Source organism: Papaver somniferum, chromosome 4 (assembly GCF_003573695.1).
Source record: "Papaver somniferum cultivar HN1 chromosome 4, ASM357369v1, whole genome shotgun sequence".
Taxonomy (NCBI): domain Eukaryota; kingdom Viridiplantae; phylum Streptophyta; class Magnoliopsida; order Ranunculales; family Papaveraceae; genus Papaver; species Papaver somniferum.
This window is the reverse complement of record NC_039361.1, coordinates 143952343-143976318: the sequence shown is the minus strand read 5'-3', so window position 1 is coordinate 143976318 and position 23976 is coordinate 143952343. Positions and strand designations below refer to the sequence as shown.

At 36.7% G+C, this 23976-nt stretch overlaps 2 protein-coding genes across 2 annotated transcripts; both read left to right on the top strand.

Annotated features, from left to right (window-relative positions):
* The first annotated feature begins 15740 nt into the window (after positions 1-15740).
* On the top strand, positions 15741-21566 carry LOC113271453 (acetyl-coenzyme A synthetase, chloroplastic/glyoxysomal-like). The gene is made up of 18 exons (XM_026521316.1): positions 15741-16736; positions 16837-16986; positions 17120-17275; positions 17371-17493; positions 17587-17755; positions 17978-18060; positions 18213-18314; positions 18389-18477; positions 18602-18692; positions 18996-19109; positions 19490-19566; positions 19651-19729; positions 19846-19914; positions 20000-20175; positions 20271-20327; positions 20503-20593; positions 20843-20941; positions 21062-21566. Exons 1-18 carry the CDS (start codon positions 16266-16268, stop codon positions 21245-21247), a joined length of 2382 nt encoding a protein of 793 aa, XP_026377101.1. The 5' UTR covers positions 15741-16265; the 3' UTR covers positions 21248-21566.
* A 327-nt stretch (positions 21567-21893) lies between these two features.
* LOC113271454 (putative UPF0481 protein At3g02645) lies at positions 21894-23588 on the top strand. Its single transcript, XM_026521317.1, has 3 exons — positions 21894-22293; positions 22443-22604; positions 22816-23588. Exons 2-3 carry the CDS (start codon positions 22572-22574, stop codon positions 23290-23292), a joined length of 510 nt encoding a protein of 169 aa, XP_026377102.1. The 5' UTR covers positions 21894-22293; positions 22443-22571; the 3' UTR covers positions 23293-23588.
* The last annotated feature ends 388 nt before the right edge of the window (positions 23589-23976 follow it).

The following is a 23976-nucleotide window of genomic DNA, read 5'->3' as shown; positions in this document are numbered from 1 at the left end:
AATCAAAACTCATGTTAAGAGTCGCTTGATTATGTCCTAGAGTCAACTTCGTATAGGTTAGCTTGAAAGTATTAGGATAATGAGACTTTACAAGTATTGCGAAGACTTGAATATGTGAGGAAGCAAGGAGCTACAACGACAACATCATCCTTCCACTTGAGGTTAGTGATATTTGACTTGAACTGTTTCATTCCCTAACTTATCTTTCAAGTCGTGCTTATTGAAAACAAAACTGCGAAGCATGTTTGAACTCTAGATAGACATAGTATTAAGGAATACAATACAAGGTTTATTACTTAACCATTAAACTTTGTAGATAAGACATCACCATAATAATTTGAATGCTCTTGTGATTATGTATGGGTATGAGGTGAGGATTTCATCCTAGGGAACAATATTTACATATGTTCCAAGGAATTAAATTCATGAACTTGGTTTGTGAATCGAAAAAGAAATCGCCAGGTGTTATTGGTATTGTTATTCATTGCATATCTTTTGAATAACCAATACGTGTGATTAGTATAAATGTTCATGACTTGTTTGTGTTCTTGTAAAACTATTCACAAAGGCGTGACTTATGTATTGGTATGACTTTTATTAGTGTAACCGATCTTAAGTAATCATCTGAGATGATATGATCGAGTTTGTGATTTTATGTCTGACCAAATCTGGGTAAAGGGGAACCGATCCTAGTAAGAGGTGCAGTACATCACAAAGGGGAATGGATCCTTGTATGAGGTGCAGCAGGTTTATATCAGAAAGGGGAACCGATCCTATGGACATGTGCAACATGTTTTTAGGCAAAAGGGAACCGATCCTATGAACATGTGCAACACATATAAGTTAGATAACATATATATGTGGGGAGCCGATCCTAGTACCTAGTCAACCGAATTTTGGGAATCTAGTGTGATTATGCACAATACTCACATGGAGGTAGAACCAAAACTTGTTTTGGTAGAACCGTTACACCCATGATTTGTGATTGAATGTTATTTGATCAATCACATAGTTCTTGAAAGTCGAAGGATGACGACATACTTTAAACACGTGCTGTGAATGTTTATATTTAATTGTTCAAAGTTATTCCTTAATAGCTAAGGGAAGAGAATATCAGGATCAAAACATAAATAAGTTAAGAATCTTTTAATTAAGGTTACTAATTTCATTTTTAGGAAAATAAGAATTAGTAATGTGCATTTATTAATTAGATATTTTCTGAGATAATTCGATCATTATTTTTGGACAGAGCATTTCCAGGAATTATGGAAACCGAATTTGTGGTCTAATGAATATCTTGAGAATATTTTCGGTTTTGGAAATTCCTTGGTGTCCAAACTTCCTAGTCTATAAATACTTGAAGTTTGCATTTCTAGCAAACTAATCCTTCATAACAGCAAACTACCTCTTGTTGTGCTGTTACTGATGAAGCCGCCTATTTGAATAGGAGAGTAACCTAATTAGGCGAAATCTCTTACGGCCGCTTGGGTTGAAGTCTTCTTTGGGATTGAGAAGCTCTATTAGTACCATTGGTGGGAAACTAGATAATTGCGGTTTATCTTTTGTTCGATTGATTTGATTGACTAACAGTGGTTGAACTTTGATTGCACCTAGTTTATTTATGCTTGATGATCTTCTCTTCTGATTTAAGATTCACTCAAACTAGTTCAGATTTTCGACATGGATCTTTAGACTGTTTGTAGTTATAAAGACGATCTTGTGATAATCCAATGTTAACGGACTCCGTTCTGTGCGTGATTGATCACAAGAGATTCAAGTGATTGTGTGCAGGTGATTATTGAAGATCTAAAAAGATTTGAAGACAAATAAGATATTGAAGATTTCTGATTTTGGGTTCATAATCTTTGGTGTGCACAATATTTGTTTCAGTAAAAAGAGGATCCAATTAATAATCGGTTTTATCCTTGTGATAGAATTGGATTGATTAATTGAGGAAAATATTCATAAGGTCCTGGAGTTTTTTTGCATTTGCGGTTTCCTCGTTAACAAAATCTTGTTGTGTCGTTTACTTTTATTTTCCGCATTATAATTGTTTTATTATAATTAAAGTAAATCACACAAACGTTAATTCCTATTTACTTGATAAGTGAATCCTATTGTGTTTGGTTAACTCCGAACCTTTTTATTAAGTAAACATACTTCGTTGTTGTATTGTATGGATCTCTTATCCATAGACGATCACACGAAGTGTGAACCGATTAGTTGCATTGTATCGACTTAGTCCATAGACAATCACTTTCGGAAAAAGGACTTATAGGTAGGAATTTTTTTAGATTGAGGTATATTTGGGTACCCTCGTCTTTTCAATAGTGACAACACACTCAAAATAATAACTCATGGATGAATAGGTGTTTTATTGAAGAAAAATAATATTACAGCGAATCTGTAACAGATATAATTGTTACAGAATCCACTGTTACAGAAATTGTTGCAAACTGAATATAATTGTTACTAGTGGACTGTTATAGGATTTGAAATTTAAGACTCTAAGAACGGCTGTCCTACACAGCTTTATGTTCTTCAGATTCGTCTTCTTCCTGCTGCTGCTGCAACTCCTCCTGCAACTTGAATTTCGGCTCTGCAGCGTCACAGAAACTTCCCCAAACTCTCGATTACCTTTTCTGCTCAAACCACATGCTATATATACCTCACAGGCCGGCTTAATATCCACGAAATCTCTGCTTTATTTTTGTTCTTTTTCTTTTGGCGGAAGTTATGAATATTTTCCTCTTTTATCTTCACGCGTTCAATTTATTCAAAGATTTCCTATCAAGTCTAACAAGGAGATATCCTTAACGTTTTTACGCATGCTTTCCATTTTTGAACAGAGATAAACCCGACAAAATCTTTCCCTTTTCTATCGAGATATAAGTGGAAATCTCCTTTAATTATTTGAAACAAAATACTCTACTATCTTTGTTTGTTGGTAAACCAAATCTCACAGAATCTGTTTGCCCCCAACTTCCCAGTTTTAATCTCCAAAAATCCCAAGACTTTGTCACTCCATGTTTCATCGTATTTATGTGATATCTTTCCTTTTCCTACGAAACTAAACATGTACCAACCCTGTTATGTCACACAAGATTTATCTGACTTTATTTCCTGCACAACTCTGAGAAAATCTCTCCCAAATCCGTTTCGCTACTGAAATTTTGAATCACATTTTCCCCCCCAAAATGACTTGAAGATGAAGAGGGTGTTGTTATCAATATGACGGGTGCCAATAGCAACCAGTGTAACCCTTATCAATTGGAGTGCCCCTTATCCAGAATGGCGTCCCTTTAGCAACTTTTCTAGGTGCCTTCACAATTTTCTCCCATGGGCGCAAACACCACTTTTCCAGCCAATTTTTGCCGCAAAAACTTATTTCTCCATAAACACCTACAAAAATATAAAATAATCAAATAAGTACAAAATCGAGCACTAACAATACACATAATTGAGATCAAAATAGACACATAAATGCGTCTATCATACATTAACAAATCACATGAAACATGAATTTGTATCCAAAATACTCAATTAAATTAACCACAAGAGAACTCATGATTAATTTAATCGGAAATGCTCACATAAGAGAACTTATGGAGCCGCACAGTACTTACACAAAGATGTGGATCGGGAAAAGACCAATACTGCGGAATACTCAAAGATTCATTCTATTTTGCATCAATATTTGCATAGAGACATGTAATAGACTTAATCTTTGTAGACAAAAGTTCATCCTATCTTTCATCAATATTTGCATAATGACATAATAGGCTTAACTTTTGTTGTCATAAATTCATTTTATCTTTTATCGATATTTGCATAAAGACATATGATAGACTTAACTTTTGAGCAAATATGGGACAATCATAGTTCACGGACGCCAACACACATATCCCATAACAAGTTGCAATATATAAAACCATAAAGATTAATACTGCGAAACATCTTCCAAATAAACTTTAGAATTTAAATAAATAAATCTAAAAACATTGCAAGATGAAAGTCGTTGGACATAGCTATGTGTATGTCATGAACCTTAGTCTCATGATAATTAGACCAGCTGGTTATTTTAGTAGTTCCTTATTAGTTGAGGGGTAGGTTGGGTATTTCTGTTTGAGAGTTGAACTGCAACAATATAAGCTGTGTTTGTTGTATGGAACGGGTATCAATGAATTAATCAAATGAAATGTTCTTTCTCCCAAATATCGTCTGTTTTCTCATCCCCTCCTCTACTTCGTCTCATTCTTCTTCTAACACTCCAATTTATATCTTCTTGTTCAATAATCCCTATCCTTAGAGATCTAGAACTGTTTCTGTGCTAATTTGTAACGTAGATCGTTACAACTGGTATCAGAGCAGGCGATCCCGCCGCGCTCAATAACATGGAATTTGTAGATCTTAAAGCCGATTATCTCCCATAATTCACAGAAGCTGAGTTGTTCTTCATGAGGATGGATTCCTTAGTAGACATTCAGTCTAGAATAGCAGAGATGATGGAGACCAAATGACCTCCTAATATTGTGGATGGATGGATGAGAATCTTATCTTTTGAAATCAAAATAATACTAGCGATGGAACGAAGACTACGTGCTGAAAATTCGGTAGAGAGTCTTGAACTACTCCGATCGGTGGTTAAACAATTGAAGACGATGAAGAAGTATATCATCGACAAAAATGAACCAACTCCTGTTGATTCAGATTCAGTTTGCCCTAATTCTGAATCGCAAGAAGTTGAAACAGTTTCTGCTAGAGTTGAAGACAAGGATGATTCGACCAAGGGTGTGAGTTCACAACTTGAATATGTTTAGAATTGACAGTATAATGGAAATTTCGCAGGAGCTAGTTACTCACATCAAGCCGAACTCTAAGAACTATCTTTATCTTCACCTTGATTTTACTTGTTCTGTAATTGATCGTGGAAAGTGGTTTGATGGGTCAGTTTTGATTGATGATTACAAAGAGAAATTTTTTTATGAGTTGGATTTTAAACATGGGTTTCGAATAGGATTGTTGTTTATGAATTCAATCGCTCTTATATTGTTTCAAAATGGTGTTATTGCTGATGGGGTTAAGATGTTTGGTAAACTGATTCAAATGGATGTTGTGAATTTCAAGAGCAAAATAGTTATCAGTTTTCAGTTGTTAGTAAGAAATCGTCTTACCCTGATTTTAACCTGACTAGTAAAGTAATTGATCGCGAGAAAATATTTGAACTCATTAAAAGACATGGGTACCAGCTCAAATTTCAGTTCATATGTTCATTTGCATTTGTGTTATTCAAGGATAGTGGTAGTCCCCGGCAACGGCGCCAAAAACTTGGTAGGCTTCTAAAAGGTCCTACAAATTATAACCGCAAGTGCACGGTGTCGAAAGTGGCAAATGTGCAAGTACGGGTCGATCCACAGAGATCGGGTGTGTTTCGGAAATGTGTTTTAGCTAATTGGGTTCCTAGATTTGCTTTGGGCTTAGAAGCCCTTTGGAAGTGTTGGGCTTAATGTACTACTGGGTTTGAATACCCTTTGAATGGATTGGGCTTGGTTGGTTTGTTAAACATAAAATGAACTGAGCTTGGGCTCAGTTATATTTAAAATGCAAATGGGCTTGGCTATTTGAACTAGGCCTTTGGTCTTAACTATGGAATGGGCCTTAGTGAATTTGGGCTTTGGTCTTTAACAAATGGGCTTTGGTTAAGCCCACAGATGACTGAATTGGGCTTCAGTTTGAACTTGGGCTCAGTTGGATGGGATCTGAGCTTGGCTGCAGGAACTGGTCTTGGCTTGGCAGGAGAAGTGGAGTGGCAGCACCAGGTAGTAGCTTGGCAGCAGCAACAGCAGGGAAGGCAGCAGCACAAGTGCTGCACAGCAGCTGCAGATGAGTTGCAGCAGCAGCTGCACAAGCAGTGCACAGGAAAGCAATACAGTAGCACTAGAAAGGAATGCAGCAGCAAACAAAGTTGCAGCAGCAGCTGCAGCTGCTCAAGCAGTCAAGAAAATGAAGTAGCAATGCAGCAGCAGAAGCAAGAGCTGCACAGCAAAATGGAGGCAGCAGCAATACTGCACAGCAGAGGCAAGTGCACAGCAAGGCCAAGGAAGGCAGCAGAGGAGCAAATACAACACAGGGCATAAACAAGAAACAAAACAAATGAAAACTAAACAGCAACAAAACAATGAACAAAAGCAAAACAAAACAAGAATGAACCAAGGCCTAAGGCCAAGGGCAGGGATGAATAAGAAACTGAAATGAAGCAAAGCTAAGGCAGGATACAGGCAAACTAAAAGAATGGGAGGAAAATTAGCTTGCTCATTGTTACTAGTGAGCACTAATTTCCCCCAGTGCACAATCAACACTACAACCTAAGCATACAAGGAGAATGGCAAGAACATCAGCTTGCTATGAGCACTGATTTCTTGCCATTGCACAATCAGCACATTGCTTCACAGATACCTAGCCTAGCATTCCTTCAAATGTAACAATACATTAAACACAACAGGAACATTTAACTGACAGTGAACATTTAACAGTAAACAACACTAACAGGAATTGAAAACAAGAAATGATACAGGTTAACACATTAACAGAACTTGGGCATAAGCATAACAGGAATATGAACATAAGCATAACACATTAACAGGAAAATTAACAAACAAAGATTTAAAACATGGAACAATGAACAAGAACAACACAACTGTGAACTGAAATTAAGCAGTGACTGAAAATTGAAAATTGAACTAAAGTTAACAGTTAACAGGACATGAGAGTCCTGGATGTGGGCTAATCCCAACATGAGTCTTTACATCACACCCACAGTCCCAATTTATAGTTACAAGCACAATTAGGGTTCTACACAAAAAATCCCAAATTAACAGTAGACTAGGGTTTGATTTTTTTACCTAATTTGATGTAGCAACATCAAATTAACCTCGACCCATTCTTCTCCTTGGTCTGCTGCACCTTTCCCATGCTCCTATTTCTACTCGAGACTCACCTATTTGACTGATTTCTCACCTAGGGTTTCAGAGAAAAGAGTGGTGAGAAATCAGTGAAATAGAGGGCTAGAGAGAGGGGTATTAGGTGGTTTAGGTAATATGGGTGGTTGTGATGATGGTATGGTTGTGACAGGGGAAGACAGTGGAGGTGGTGGCGATGGCAGTGGAGAAGGTGGCTCTGCACACAGGGTATGGTGGTGAAGCAGGGTGAGGGTGATGGAAGAGTGGCTCGAGAGAATAGGAGAAGGATCTGTTTGGTTGGGTGTAGGTTCTCGGTCGCTAGGGTGTTAGGCGGCTTCATCTAATCTTGATGTTCTGTGACGCTGAGTCATTGGATGCGAAGCTGGTAGGTAGATCGGACGGTGATGCGGAGGCAAGCGATGAGAGACCGTTGGATTATATGATACAACAAAATGAACGGTACTTGATGGAGTTAGGTACTGTAGTGTTAGGCGGGTATATCAAACTTCGATGCGCAGCAAGGGAGCGACCGTTGGATTCTTCTGAGAAATGATCTGATGGCTGAGAACGGAGGCGCTTTTGTGTGTAAAAAATGAGGTTGTGCGCACCATTCTTCGCGGCTTCCTTGCGTAATTTCTCCCGGCTTTTCACTACTTTTCTGCTCTTTTCGCTCCGCGACTCATCCGAACTTTATTTACTACCTAAAAATGCAAAATTAATTAATAAAAATATTTATTCTTGAAAACACTGAAAATACAGAATATGGGATAATATGTAGAATTAATGCACAAAAGATGAGTTAAATGCCAACAAAAAAGGATAAATATATACAATATTTGGCACTCATCAGATAGTCTCAGTGATCATAGGGTTAATATGAGTGCAAAACTATCATAAAGAGGTAGTACAATCAGAATTACTGTTATGCTTCTGTACCTGAGAATAGCTGCAAGTGAGAAGACTCGTGGTGCAGATGAAAATATATTTCATATTCAACTTGGTTTATCTGCTGCTACAAGGGTCCTTTATGATGAATGTTCTCGAAGGTTATTTGATAGTGGTAAAGAATTTGACGTATTTAGAAGTGGGTGTTCAGTATATAGGCTAACTCTGGAGCTTGGGTTCTGTTTTGATTTCTTATTCAAGTATCTGAATGTGTTTTTGTTTGTTAAAAGTGGTGATTGTCGTGATGCTAGCAAGCTGAATTATGAAAGGTCGCAACATGGCAGCATTATCTGGACTGTCTTGAACCGTTTGATACTTCAAGTGACAAGGGTACATGAGGACGGAAATGCACCAGAAAGGTTCAGTCAAGTGCTTGTTAAGGATGAAAATCTTTCTACACAAATGGAAGAGGCTTGTTATGAGTTCATGGGGTAGGAAATACTCTCGGCCAACAACACTATGCTACTAGTGAATATGTTAAACCTTGTATAGCGGAATCTCTGAGTTTTCCTATCAGATATTGAACTATCCTTACTTTGGAGACTTGCAAATGGATTACCTACTGGTATTAATCTCCTCAATGTTAGTTTAATGAAGACAAATATTATCTCGTGAGAGAAAACTGATGTATCGAAAATTCTTATGCGGAGATTAGATGACAACATTGGAATTCTTTCACTAAAAACCGTAGTTATGTTATGTGATGAGTTCTCTACAGGGTGGCCTAGAATTATTCTTCATTGTGAAATGTTATTAACTGCCTCAAATGTGCCAGTAGGTAAATTGTTGAGGCAAAAGTGCCTGAGAGTGCTAATTTCAGAAGAGGATTTGGTTAGACTCCATGACCATTGTCTTAAGGTGACTCTGTTAGTTGTAGAGAGTTTTTGTCTGCTCTTGAAGGTGAGTTTCTTCTTTCCCAATCTCTTTCATACATTTACTATGAATGATAACCATAATACTCAAAAGAAACATATGAAGGAAACTATTGTCCCTGGCTTGTTTGTTTTCAACACCTTTGAGGATGCTAGGAGAACTTTTTGGCTCAAGAGGGGTTATAGAGGAGTGGAATGTTTTGAAAGAAGAAGGGAAATCAAGGGAATGCTTGCAAGTGCTAGTGAAATCAATGGACATGAATGGTTGGAAGAAATGAAATTATTCATCTCACATAATGGCCTGGTGGAATGCTTCTTTGTCATGGTTTTGTCAGACGCCTACAAGAGTGACTATGGGAAGTTGATTTTGAAGCCAAAGTCCTCATCAGTTCAGTTAATTGGAACCAACATGGAACTGACTTATTATACCAATTCTGAATGTGTTGCTGTCTCTAAGAAGATGAAAGTGTGTTATATGTATGCTTATGACCAGGAGGCTATTAAGTCTGCAGTCTTTTATGGAATTATTCGAATGTTTGATTTGGTCTACACAAGTTCAGTGGTGACTCAGGAAAAGAATCCATATCAGTTTTCTCATGACCAATGTTTTGCTAGAAAGGGTTACAAGCAGCTGAAGACTGACAAGGAAGAACTTATCTTCCCAAGAGCAGAGTCACAAGTGACCGTTTTTGTGTTAGTGGAGAAGGCAGGTTTAAGGTTACGTCTTCGCAAACAAGTTCATTGCAGAGAAGTTAACATAAATATGCCTATTTATGCCTCAACAGGGGGTAGAGAAAGTCCTCTTGCGTTGAAGGGTATTCATACATTAATTTGCAATGCAATTTGGAAATCATTATCCATAACTGCGAACAGTGTCGTTACCAGTATCTACCCAACCGTCAGTTTTGAAGATACAGCGCATGTTCAATTTGGAGAAACGATTCCAAGAGGCTCAAGTTTTTCAAGTAATTCTGCAGGGGACTTGGATCAAGTTTATTGCTACAGTTACACGAAGGAATTCATCTTGACACGGGCCTTGTTGTCGAAGCATGCGAGACCATGTTCACATATGTCAGTGCACTGGAGAAAGAGCTGCAGCAGCTGCGCCCTGGGGTTGAACTCACTTCATATCCATGAGGACAAGGATAATTTGAAGGGGTGAACCTTAGTCTCATGAAAATTAGACCAGCTGGTTATTTTAGTAGTTCCTTATTAGTTGAGGGGTAAGTTAGGTATTTCTGTTTGAGAGTTGAACTGCAGCAATTAAGCTGTGTTTGTTGTATGGAACAGGTATCAATGAATTAATCAAATGAAATGTTTTTTCTCCCAAATATTGTCTGTTTTCTCATCCCCTCATCTACTTCGTATCATTTTTCTTCTAACCCTCCAATTTCCTCTCTTCTTCTTCAATAATCTCTATCCTTAGAGATCTAGAACTATTTTTATGCTAATTTGTAACGTAGATCGTTACAGTGTACTCACAATAATTTCAATTCCAAACCCTAGTTATCCTTCTTAAAACACAAGAATAAATTCTCATACGAAGTTTCCTAGACAAAATAAAGACAAGAGCAATTAATCATCATCTTCATTATCGGAGATCATAAAAGTGGCTTAAATCTTATTCATATCTTCCTTGATTTCGGGAAACTTGGTAGCAATCACACAAAGTTGTTCTTGCACACATTTTACCTTAGAATTGATCTTGCACACACCCTTGTGAATTTGATGAAGAAGATTCAAGGTGGTGGGATCGGAAGAACCATCAAGGGTATCTCATCTCTGTCTCTTGCTTGCATTACCCTTCATACGTTTGAAGGTACAAGGACGAACAAGCTTGGGAATTCCAATTGAGTTGCCAATAGGAGCAATGGAATGAGTGTGAAAAATTCGCTCAATCAAACAAGGATTGCCTAACTTCTTGTTGGAAGATGTCATCGAAAGCATTTGAAGAATGATGAATCCACCAATGTCGAGACTTGGAGTACCCAATTCAAGGAAATAGAGTAACTCTGCAAACTCACGACTCCACCGAGAATTCTAAATTGTGGAGGGGAAAAGATTAGATATACCAAGTTTTCCAAACGACATCAAGGCGAAGCTAAGATAATTTGTAGGAAATTTTCTTCAATCCACTCAACACTCTTACCACGAAGACCATTAGAAATGGTTTCATAGGATGGTCTTTCTCCACTTGGTATTGGAAGGCGAAAATTTCCCAAAGGGATTTTAGTAATCTTTGAAATCAACTCTCTATTAACAAGAATCCTTTATCTATTTATCATGGTCTTGAATTCCATATCCTCAGGATCAACATCATGGATGTTAGCATAGAAGATTCTTGTAAGAGTATCAAAACCTTCACCAAGACCATTAAAGATGTTTCCAAGATTAATTTTTTTTAAAACAAACCAAATATTCTTTATGACCACTAACTAAATCCAATTTCTTTTCTAGAATAAAACAACTAGAAGAAATCCTTTCAAATATCTTACTACTAGAATCATTGACAAACCTAATTCTAATAGAATCTTAATTTTGAGGTATAGTCATGCCAGAGGATGAAGAATCCAAAGTTTTTGAAGCTTTCTTTGAGCTCTTGAAATTTCCCATGAGACCGAGAAATTGAGAGTACAAGAAGAAGAAAGAACTTACTTGATTTTCTCCTTGAAAAAGAATAAAACCCTTAGTCACTTTTGAGTCTCCAGAGATGAACTTTCGTGGAGATGATACATGAACCCTAGAAAAGTTCATGCACGCGGACAAGAGAAAGAAGAAGAAAGGTACGCATACCATGCTTCTTATAAACCCAAATATGGGATTGGACCCGTTCATGAACCGCGACCCACAAAAGGAAAGTAGGATTTCTTAAAGCGTTCAACAGCTAAAGTTCGCACACTAACATGATATGTACCGTGCAGTAAGGGAATAGTAGAAAAAACTACACCTCTTTAAATAACATTGGGTAGAAAGAGGAAAAAAAAACTTGTCAAGGAATTTTTCTCAAAGAAAAGAAAAGATTAAAAATAAATTAACCCAAACACACAAAATAATCAAACCGTTACTTGCCCCATCTCAAGTTATATACAAATGAGATAGAGCCAAGCTTGTTACCAAGTGGCAAGATATGCAGAGAGATTCTCATGCAACTTTACGGGATGATATTTGTGAAATGTACCAGAAGTATAATCATAGTAATGATGATATTCAGGGTTAATATAATTTTTTGGAATTTTTTTTTATGACCAAGGAATGAATTTTTCCGACAATTAGAACTTACGCCGAACTCACCAGAAATATTTTTATCAATTTCATATGAGTTGGTAGTAAGCATTGTTCGTACATCACGAATACATGATTTGACAGGTACATAACTTTTATCAGAACGATTCTTTTCCTCAATCGAATAAAATTTTTCTAAGAATTTAAAAACGCTTTCAAAAGCTCTAAATAGATCTTTGTCAATTGATCAATCACGATAGTATTCCTCAAAAAGATTAAGAGATAATCTAGTGAGATTCCATATCTTTGAGCGTTGACCACGTTTCCTCGAACGATTTTTCTTAGAAGAACTTATAATTTTTCCTTTAGATTGTTCCTCATCATCTAAGTTTTCCAAAGTCTTATATGGAGCGATATTATCATGAGAAACCATAGGTCTAATAAATAATAAGCTCTGAACAATCTGTAAGGAATTCTGGCGTGCGTTACAGATGCATAGAGCAAGTTTTCCAAAGAAATTTCCCATAGGGTCAGACTTTAGAGATCATTCAAACACAAACTTATTAGGTTTATAGTGTTTGTCTGCTCTGATACCAATTGAAAAAGCGGGGGTCTAACAACCACACCCAATATTTCGCTTAGCAATTTGTATGGACAAACTCCAATATACTTTCAATAGAATCAACTAGACAGTCAGACTCAATCTTAAGAAAAGTATATCAAAGAGTTATATCTCAATTTCTCAATTCAATTCGCAATCAAACAAATAGGAATTTACGAGCCCGATTGAATATAAGAAATAACTTGGACGGTATCAAAAACCAATATCCAAGTGTCAATCAATTTAATCAACAACCAAAGGTTGGATTCACAATTGATTAAACTTACGCACAACCTGTGATATTTCAATTATATAACCAAATATAATGCGAAAAAGAAATAACACAGACACCATAAATTTTATTAACGAGGAAACCACAAATGCAGAAAAACCCATGGACCTAGTCCAGATTTGAACACCACACCGTATTAAGCCGCTACAGATACTAGCCTACTCCAAGTTAACTTTGGACTAGAATGTAGTTGAGCCCTAACCAATCTCATATTGATCAAGGTACAGTCGCGTTCCTTGCGTGGGCCAAAACTTTGGTTTAGCAACGGTCAAGTGCGGTTTCTCCATAGAGTACAAACCCCCTCTCGAACCTGTTTATCAAACTTCCAAATGAGATTTTTGGGTATGAAGTCATGTAACTGTTTTCCTTGTACCAATAAAACGTCTTAGTACATCACAATTTTTTATTGATGTATTTAAATTTAGGTATGTGAAACAGTCTGGATTATTGCCTTCTCATCAACAATAACCATATCAACGCTGGTAACATCTTTGGTCGAGATGAAGTCAAAACCTTCCCATTTTCTTATAGCACGAACGGTAATGATGCTTGGTTTAGCAGTGGGTTTCTTTATAGAGTACATACCCTCCTCTCGAATTTGCATCAAACTTTCAAATGAGATTTTCGGGTATACCGTCATGTAACTTTTCTCCCTGTACCAATCAACATGTTAGTACATCACAATTTGATCTTGATGTATTTAAATTTAGGTGTATGAAACAATCTGGATTGTTACCTGCTCGTCAACAATAACCATATCGACGCTAGTAAGGTTGTTGGACAACATTAAGTACAACTCTTCCCATTTCCTGGTAACACGAAATGATGCTTGTTTTTCCTTCGTCAAGCGATCATAATCTCTTGAGTGTGTCCTTTGTGACTGAGGATCCTACCTTTTGGATTTTGAAGGTCACATGTGATGCCATTTCTCTATTTGTTTGGGTATCTACGAGTATTAAAAAAACACAGATAACGTATCAAATATTATGATTGATCAAAACAGCATGATATGGAACATTAGCATGTAACAACATGCAAAGATAAGTGGTAAATGAACTTTTCAATTGAGTTTCTTTATTAATATTAATCAAATTTGCAATGAACATGTAGTCCTAAAAATACAAAATTAACTTGATGACTGTGATATTGAGAACCATAATTGAGCGAAACTCAAAAACAACTTGAACCCTTTTTTTTTTCGAAGAAGAAAAAGAACCAACTGATTTTGTTAACGAAACTTGAATTAATTGATAACACTAAAAAAGGGAAATCGAAAAACTGAAACTAAACAGATAAATTGAGAGGTATTTTCATATGTAGAACATGTAGCTAATAGAGAAACCGAAAGTGAAAATCCAATAAAAGAAGGAAAAACGGTTTTTGTTATTCAACTTTGCATGAATCAATATGCAACCACCATAGACAGAAAATATAAACGGAAGTAAAAAAAAATTACATGTTGAATTGGTGAGACTGATGCTATTTTGGGATGTTCAGAGACATTTTATACAGGCAGAAGGAAATTAAAGCCATGACGAACGTTTCTTCTGGTGTAAATTTCAAAAATAAATCAACCTGACTGGAAATATCATAAAGAGTGGAAACCTTAAACCCTTACTGAATTAGAAATTAAAAAATTGATTGACGGAGAATTTCTAGCTATGCTGGTATATGAATGAAAACAATGAATCAATGGATACCAAATTGGAAATATTCGATTTAAAATTTCTTCTGCCGCTAAAAAGATAATGGAAAGATTGAATCGAACATAATAGATTGGAATTTTACTTGGGCGTTACAAAAGCGAATGGGGATCCTTTAATCATTCCTAGGATTTGTGGTCCACAATAATGATGGATTCCTAACTTTTACTATTGATATACAAATTTAAGTCGGGATGAAATGGGCACACAACGGCCATAGCCACTTGATCAACTAAATTTAGATTGAATTGGGAGGGGAAGGCGAGATCACAACCACGAGTTGAGTAAAACAGATGTATCCTGGCTGCTGGGTGACTCAGCAAACATAAATTTAGATTGTCTTGTAAGCATAGATAAATAAAATGACCAACTAGAAATCCCTAAAATTTCGGTGAGCTAAACAGACTTGGGAGCACTTAAAATAAGACTAAACCATAATTTCCGATCAACCAAAAAACCCGATAGTTAACTTTGAGATCACTAATTTTTCTTTTCTAAAACTCCAGCAACAAATATTTGCAGGGATTCAAGATTCTAAGTGTATTTAACGTACATAATTACCTTACAAACATAATATCATATTTTGTCGTCTAAAGCTGGCATAAGATCTTAAAAGATCTGGGTACATTTAAATAAGAATTCATATTTAATATGAATGGACTTGGAATAAGTTGTCCTGTTTAGGGTTTTCTTCGGTTTATCCGAGATATTCATGGCATTGGTTATTTTGAATGGTGTTTGTTCCTTAATATGAGTTAGCCCACATAGTACGTTTATCAAAGACTTGATATCCCAACCAAATTAATTAGCTAAAAATTCTATTTTTTTCATGGTTTTAAATGTAATATTAAAATAAATAAATAAATTAGTTATCAAATTTAGGAAATGTAATTGTTAAACCCAGGAAAGGATTATAAGAAAACTCCGCCCTTTTAAACCTCATAAAACTTAGGTAGAATATACACTTGTCTTTAGATGGAATAAGATTCCACACAAACACGATTATTTAAGGAATAACCCAACCTGCCAAACATGACCTAAGTACCTAGTTAGCTGAGCCTTGAGAAGTCTTAGATTTGTTTCTTAAATTAGATTTAGCAGGAATGCTAAGCAAATGTAAATGGCACAATAAAAATGAGGGTAAACGTAACTTTGAACGTGGAGGGGAGTGAGAGATGAACCATAGCAGGGTGTCGATGATGATTTCGTACTCCAAACGTGTAACATTATTACTGTGGCTGTGGGTACCCCTTGTTATTACCGAATGGTTACTGCATCGATTTACAATATACATGAATCCATCCAAATGAAAAAAAGCAGCAGCAGTGGATTACCAATCTTCATCTTCTTCGTCGTCATCTTATAAAAGTGGAATCGCCTGAAGCTTCTCTCAGTTATCCTTTCACCTTCACCCTTCCTACAGAATATTTTCATTTCCGTCCATCTCTTAATAAAACATACAATCACAATAAAACATAACTGGTAATATATACATATATATAATATAATCTTGGTTGTTCTCACCACGTTCTCAATCCTCAGAATCAAGAACAATAAGATAATCAGCAAAGCTGGATTGCTTACATTGAGGCATTGACTTATTAAACAACGTTTTTTCTTCTTCTTCTTTTTTTAACTGTTTATCTACAGTCTGTAAGTTATATACTATATATGAGTCACATGGCCCAATCTTCTTGTTATTTATATGGATCCTCCTCCTCTATCTTCTCATCATCTTCAAAGTCCAAATATAATATTTTCCAATCTATAAACAATAACACCTCATCACCACCGCATCAACTACCCGGTTTCTTTCCTATTTCTTCTTCAAACTCATCCAAATCATTCATTCCGTTTTCTTTTTCTTCCTCCTCTTTTGGTTCTGGATCAAAACGAAGAAGAAGAAGAAGGAAGGAAATATTGCCACCGATAAATATGGCTGGTTCACCAGGGAAGAACCAGTTCGCGTCATCAGATCATCTCCGGCACGTCGAATCTCTGTCTACTCTTCCATCAGGTGCTGGAAAAATCCCACACTTGAACGCCATCATTCTCAGGGAAGCTCTTGCTTCTGAAGAGAATGATTTGGTTTTCCCTAGTCAGAAATTCTCCAGTCAAGCCCTCGTTTCTTCTCCCGCCCAGGTATAACTAACTCACTGATTTATCAAAATTCAATCACTATGATGAATCATATTAGGGCTTCATGCATTTATCCTGAATTTACTTTGTTGTTTGTTATTAGTATTTGGAGATGTATAGAAAGTCAATTCTGGATCCTTCTGGATTCTGGTCAGAAATTGCTTCTGAATTTTACTGGGAAAAGAAGTGGCCACAACAGCAACAAGTCTACACTGAGAATCTAGATGTCAGGAAAGGTGATATCAAGATCGAGGTAAAGTAACCGTAGACTAATATATATATATGTATATATATATATATATTGTTTTTTTTAATAATTTTTGAAAACTAATGATAGATAAAAGCTCATACTGAATTTGGTGGTCTGTTGCCTGCAAATTGAGCAGTGGTTTAAAGGTGGTATGACCAACATATGCTACAATGCACTAGATCGAAACATAGATGCAGGGAATGGTGATAAAATTGCTATGTACTGGGAGGGTAATGAATTGAATCACGATGGGAGTTTAACCTACACTCAGTTGCTTCACAAAGTTTGCCAAGTAATCATTTATTGCTTTTCTAAAGCAAACCTTTTTTTTTTTGTTAGTTCTTTTGGTTTAGATTCATGGTTGAGTTTTGCTAATTATTTATGTAGCTTGCAAATTATTTGAAAGATATCGGTGTTAGTAAGGGAGATGCAGTTGTCATTTATTTACCAATGCTCATGGAATTGCCTATAGCAATGCTGGCTTGTGCTCGAATTGGTGCCATTCACTCGGTAGCACTCCATATTCACCTTTTCTTTTTGGGTAGTTTCATATCTTTCTTTTCATTTCTGAAGTTAATGAGTAGCTGTTTTCTCTTGTGTTAGGTTGTATTTGCTGGGTTCTCTGCAGACTCGCTGTCCCAAAGAATTGTGGACTGTAAACCAAAAGCTGTGATAACTTGCAATGCTGTTCGAAGGGGGTCTAAGGTCATACAACTCAAAGATATTGTAGATGCTGCACTTGTTGACTCAGCCAAAAACGGCTTCTCTGTAGGTTAGTAATTGCTCAAACCCTATAACTTATAAAGCTTATTGGCATCCCCCTTCTAGTGCTTAAGGTAGTTTTGAATTCTTCAGATAAATGTTTGTCCTAAACTCGTTTTTGCTATTACTATAGTTGAATGATTGAATGAAACATATGTTGTTCTTTGGGGTCTCTGATGTACCCTTCTATTGTTTTTTCTTATACATGATTAGTTTCTTCTATGATGTTCAGGTGTCGTTTTGAATTACGAAAATGAATCAGCCATGAAGAGGGAATGTACAAAATGGACGGAAGGTAGAGATATCTGGTGGCAGGTCAGTTTGTTAATTGGTGAAATAGAATCTAGGTTTTGAGATCTATTTTGGGATATCATCTGGTAAACACACTTGTAAAATTGCATCTAGTCCAATCATATATGGAGTTTTTTCTTCTTCATGTATATGCTTAATGACGGGCTTTCTTGCAGGATACGGTCCCAAAGTATCCGACAACATGCGATGTGGTGTGGGTCGACGCTGAAGACCCAGTTTTCCTGTTGTATACCAGTGGAAGCACAGGAAAGCCCAAGGTGATCTAAGGGGTTGGTAATTTGAAAGTTCTTAATCTTCCATCTGTGTTTAAAACTAACATTGTTACATGCAGGGTGTTTTGCATACAACTGGGGGTTACATGATATACACGGCAACTACCTTCAAGTACGCCTTTGACTACAAGTCATCGGATATATACTGGTATGCAAATATTTGGCAAAAAGTAGTTGATTTTCCTTATTTCAGAACCTAACATTAGAACTTTGAGGTGAGGTATCTCCTACTATTCATCGAGACCTAATAAAATTTCTTGTCCTGATTTCAGGTGTACTGCTGATTGTGGTTGGATTACGGGACACAGCTATGTAACTTATGGTCCTCTGCTAAATGGAGCAACTGTTGTAGTTTTTGAAGGGGTAACTAGCTTAAAAAAATTTCTGCTATTAGTCAAATTACGGAATGATGAACAGTTTTTTGTCATCAATAGTTAATTGACCATAATGAGATAAATGGAAGAACTCAATGCTATGCGTCATGTATATTGGGGTACAAAGTGATGTTCAGTTTCTCAGCCGTAAATATGTCAAATACTGGCTAACCATTGCTTCTGGTCTACGGTCCTTTCAAACTTATTTGAGATTACGATATTTATTTGCTGAGCGAAACAGTTCCAGATGTTGGTGTCTATGTTCTAACTGATTTTTGTGTAAAATCTGCAGGCACCAAATTATCCTAACGCTAGCCGTTGTTGGGACATCGTTGATAAATATAAAGTATCATTATTCTACACTGCACCAACTCTGGTGCGATCCCTCATGCGGGATGGTGATGAGGCAAGTTTCTTTGTTTTTTTACATGCAATTACATGCAATATCAGTGCCAACTTAAATCTTTTCACAAGTGGGTATAAGCATAATTATGGCTTGCTTGGAAATTAATCTTTCAATTTTCCCTCTTGTTCAAAATTCTTGCTGGGGACGTGTTACTTTTACGATTTTACCTCTAACTCTAGGTGAGTTTTTTAGGAGACGTTTTTTTATTTCACTTTATAATATCTATTATCCAATTTTGTTAAAATCTTAGGGTTGGGATAGGGGGATGGGGCTGTCAACTGCCATCTAATTAGTTTCTTATATTCTAGAACATAAATCACATATTTTTTTTAGTTTATATTGTTGATCGTTTACTGATTACAGACATTTTGCATTTGCAGTTTGTTACTCGTTATTCTCGCAAATCGTTGCGAGTCCTTGGAAGCGTTGGAGAGCCTATTAACCCAAGTGCTTGGAGGTATCTAATTTTGATTGCTATCTGATTTGGAACATATCATGTTCTCATAATGTGAAGGATTTAAGTCATTGCTTTGTTTATTAGGTGGTTCTTCAATGTGGTTGGAGATTCAAGATGCCCTATCTCAGATACCTGGTGGCAAACTGAGACTGGGGGCTTCATGGTATCTCTTTTTTTGTTTTGTTTTGTTTATTATACCTCAGTCTTTCACATTTTCCTTCTTACCAACTCATCTACATGATTTTAATGTGCATGCTTCATCCTTTCTGTTCTATGCAGATTACACCCCTACCTGGTGCTTGGCCTCAAAAGCCTGGTTCTGCTACTTTTCCTTTTTTTGGAGTTCTGGTATGTACCAATAACTAACACACTGACTAGCCCTCCTCTATAAAAATTTACTTCGAACTGTAATATAATGGAATGAAAATTGCAGCCTGTAATTGTTGATGAGAAGGGAACTGAGATTGATGGTGAGTGTAGTGGATATCTTTGTGTGAAAAACTCATGGCCAGGGGCATTTCGTACTCTTTATGGGGATCATGATAGATACGAAACAACATACTTTAAGCCATTTCCAGGTTATTATTTTACTGGTGATGGTTGCAGCAGGTAAATATGGGAAATGGTTGAACTGCTTTTTGGTAACTTACACAACATCTGAATAGTTTTAAATTTATATGGACTTGTTTGGTCCTCATTTATAGGGACAAAGATGGCTATCACTGGCTCACTGGAAGAGTTGATGATGTTATCAATGTCAGGTACATTCTGCACTTTTGACTCTTTCTGTAGCGTTCATTGGTATTAGGCCTCGTAAGTAGGATGTGGGTTACGGAGAAGATTACTCTTAGGTGTCTAATTAGGGTGTGGATAAAGTAATTTGATTACCGTCTCTATGGTAATTTACCCGTTTGTTTTGTTCTGATGGTATATCAGTGGGCACCGGATTGGTACAGCGGAAGTTGAATCTGCTTTGGTCTCACACCCCCAATGTGCTGAAGCTGCTGTAGTTGGTGTTGAACATGAGGTTCTCTCTCTCTCTCTCTCTCTCTCTCTCACACACACACAAACACACAATATTTTGTTTTTGTTTTTGCCTCCTACAATTTGTAAAAATGTTGTGTGCATCTAGTGCTGTTCACTACAAATCTAGACTTCAGGGTTTGTGTTTGAAAATTGAGGCCTATACGCTTCTTCTTTGTTGAAAAAGCTTCGAAGCGCACCTTGATTTGTCATAAATATTGCTCCTGATCAACTTTCTGTTGCTATTTGCTAGGTCAAAGGACAGGGTATATACGCCTTCGTCACACTAGTGGAGGGTGTCCCTTACAGTGAGGAACTCAAGAAAAGCCTCACACTAGCAGTTAGAAAACAGGTATGATCCCGTTGAAGAAAGATATATCAGCGCATTGTCCTAAAAAACATGATATTGTTTTGTTGTATGCTTGTGCTTGCTCATGGATGACTGTAACCCATTTTAAGCGCTCTGTATTAGATTGGTGCATTTGCTGCCCCCGATAAGATTCATTGGGCACCTGGACTCCCAAAAACAAGAAGTGGAAAAATTATGAGAAGGATCCTTAGAAAAATTGCTTCGAGGCAGTTGGATGAACTTGGGGATACAAGCACTCTTGCGGATCCATGTGTAGTCGAACAACTTATAGCACTCAGTGATCAGTAATGAATATGAAACACTCAGTTTGATTTTAGGCAGATCGATAGGCACTCTCTTTGATCTTTACTCTGATACTCAGTCCAACCTCAGAAAATCTGTAAGGTTTTATTTTTTCAATGAGCTACGTCAAGTAATTTATTTATAAGGGAAATCTATGTTCTTGTATTTTTGTATCTATAGTTTTTCACAGAATGATGCTCTTATTATTATCTAAACAATTGTCAGAGGATGAAACTTAAAGAAATTAAATTAAGCAGTTGAATTCCGTCGTTGGAGGACTGGTTTTGAATTTTGTATTTGGTTATAAACTTAAAATTATTCTTCATTTGCTTGCCTCCTGTTTCCAGTACTTGATATTACCTTGGGCAGGAGATTCTCAGTTCAAGTGTCCTTACTACTGCAGAGTGCCAGTTGAAGGAAATGTGTGCACAGATAATCTGTCATTATACTCACTGGTGGTATATTAACTATATTATTGGTAAATATTGAATGTTAAGCGTAAATCTGTTCTCTGCAGAACAAGAAGATTAGGATCTCCTGGTCTAGTCTGAGCAATAATGGTTGAGCAAGAGTTCTGTCTCCTTTTTATTTTATTTTATTGCTTTGTCATAGATACCAGTGCAAGCAAGGAATCATCAAGCAGGTATTTTACTCGATTTGCACTCAGTATACAAACATCAAATACAATTGCTGCCATCTTTGTTTTCTTCTTTCTTCTCGAAGTTAGAGATCAATAGCATTGTTTAATATTTTCACGATGAACGCAGATTAAACCAAGAAACCATGGTCAAGTAGTGTAACCAGAGAACTCCAACTGACAGAACCTAACAGGGAGGAAGAGCATTGGAAGGAGGAGTGCGTATTCGAATTGCCCATCTTCGTTAAAGATAGGAATGTGAAAGCCTATGAGCCTCAAGCGGTGTCCATCGGTCCTTACCACTTCTCTAAGCCTCGTTTGAAGCCAATGGAAGTCCACAAAAGAAAAGCACTTTGTCATTTTGTAAAAGAGGGGGAGAGCCCGTTCAGTCCTATAAGCTGGCACTATTAAAAGAGTAAGATATTAATAGAGTCCTTCGTAAGTAAATATTCAAGATTTCCTGCTTTTCTTATCTTTTATTAATTCGATTTTGAATTTTCCATGTGAAGATTTGAGTTCGATTTGAATAAGATAGTGTTTGATTAAATAGTTACTGCTCCTCAGGGAGTCATATGCTCGGCAGCTGCAGAAGGAGTGGGTAGAGGATAATTGATTCGCTGAGCTAATGATCCAGGACAGACTTCATTCTTGAATTTTTGGCTGCTGTGGCAAACTACCATGAAATAAATAGTTATGCTCTTAATAACCCCATGTTTAGCTACCACGGTACGATAGTTAACAATAATTCTGTAATGCATGACTTGTTGCTGGTGGAGAATCAACTGCCTTATGTGGTGAATGGTGACTGATTAGGAAGAATTATAAGTCCTAGTTATTGTTTCTAACCTTCATTGTAAATATGTTTTAGCTCCAATATATATCGCTGCCCAACTATAATGTTATACTTGGCATGTAATTTCTTTTGGCTGTGCACCAGGTAAATCGCGTTTTATCCTGGATGATGTTTGCTCCTAATGAAGGTCCAGGGCTTCACCTGCTAGACATGTATATGAAAGGACTACTTAGAGGAGGCAAACAATTTGAGGAGGAGATGATCGTAAAACGATGTGCATCAGAGCTTTATCACCAGTCTGCTGTCCAATTTAAAAAGGCCTGGAGTTACCAGGGCATCAAATTCGACAAAAACATTGCAACTCCGCAATTTCCCTCCATAATCATCAACGACTACAATGCGTCTACACTTCTGAATTTGTTAGCGTATGAGCTTCGGGTGGGAATCGGAAGAGATATGAACTCGTATAATTACCTCATAGACACTCTTGTAGACTCAGCTGAGGATGTCAGGTTGCTCCAATCCCAAGGCATCACAGTTAGTTCCCTGGGCAGCGACGAGGTTGTGGTAAAGGTGTTGAAGGAGCTTGCCGGGGAAGCTGTTAGTCTTATGTGGTGGTAGGAGAGTATGAAAGTCGCACGCACCAGCACTAAACTTCACATTCAGCATCTAAATCTGTCTTTTAAATTGGATATTTCATGAGAGCATCTCCAACCGATGGTGCAACATCCTACATGGACCCTTTATGTATAGGGTCTGCGCATACAGCAAATATATAGGATTTTAAAAGAATTTCATATGTGGATATATTTTAAAAGAATTTAAAATCTAAAAAAAAAAAGAAAAATTATAATTAAAATCTTAAATATGAAAGCTAAAATCATGGACGTCCGCCAAAATAAAATTCCCTGTTAAAATTCCTAACCAACAAATACACGATAAGATTAAGATTGGATTTTTATCTCCTATAAAAACCCTGGGGTTCTAGAGAGAAACACAAAAATGAAATTGTTTCTTTTAGAAAAAAAAACACAAATAAGTTTGTATGCTTCACTTTCTTGTTTTCTCTCCTGTTCACGTTTAGATTTTGTTTCCTGTTATAAATGTCACCTTCTAATTGGCTGACCACCTCACGCCAAATACTGCGGCACACACTACTAATAGGGATGGAAAATGTGGGTAATGGTTATCATTCCATTAGAGGATAAGAATGTAATTTACATGTTATTTATAGTTTGCCACCTGTTGTGTTAAGTGGCAAAGTCTTGTACTCGGTACTCCTACGCATGTATAGGACTACTATAA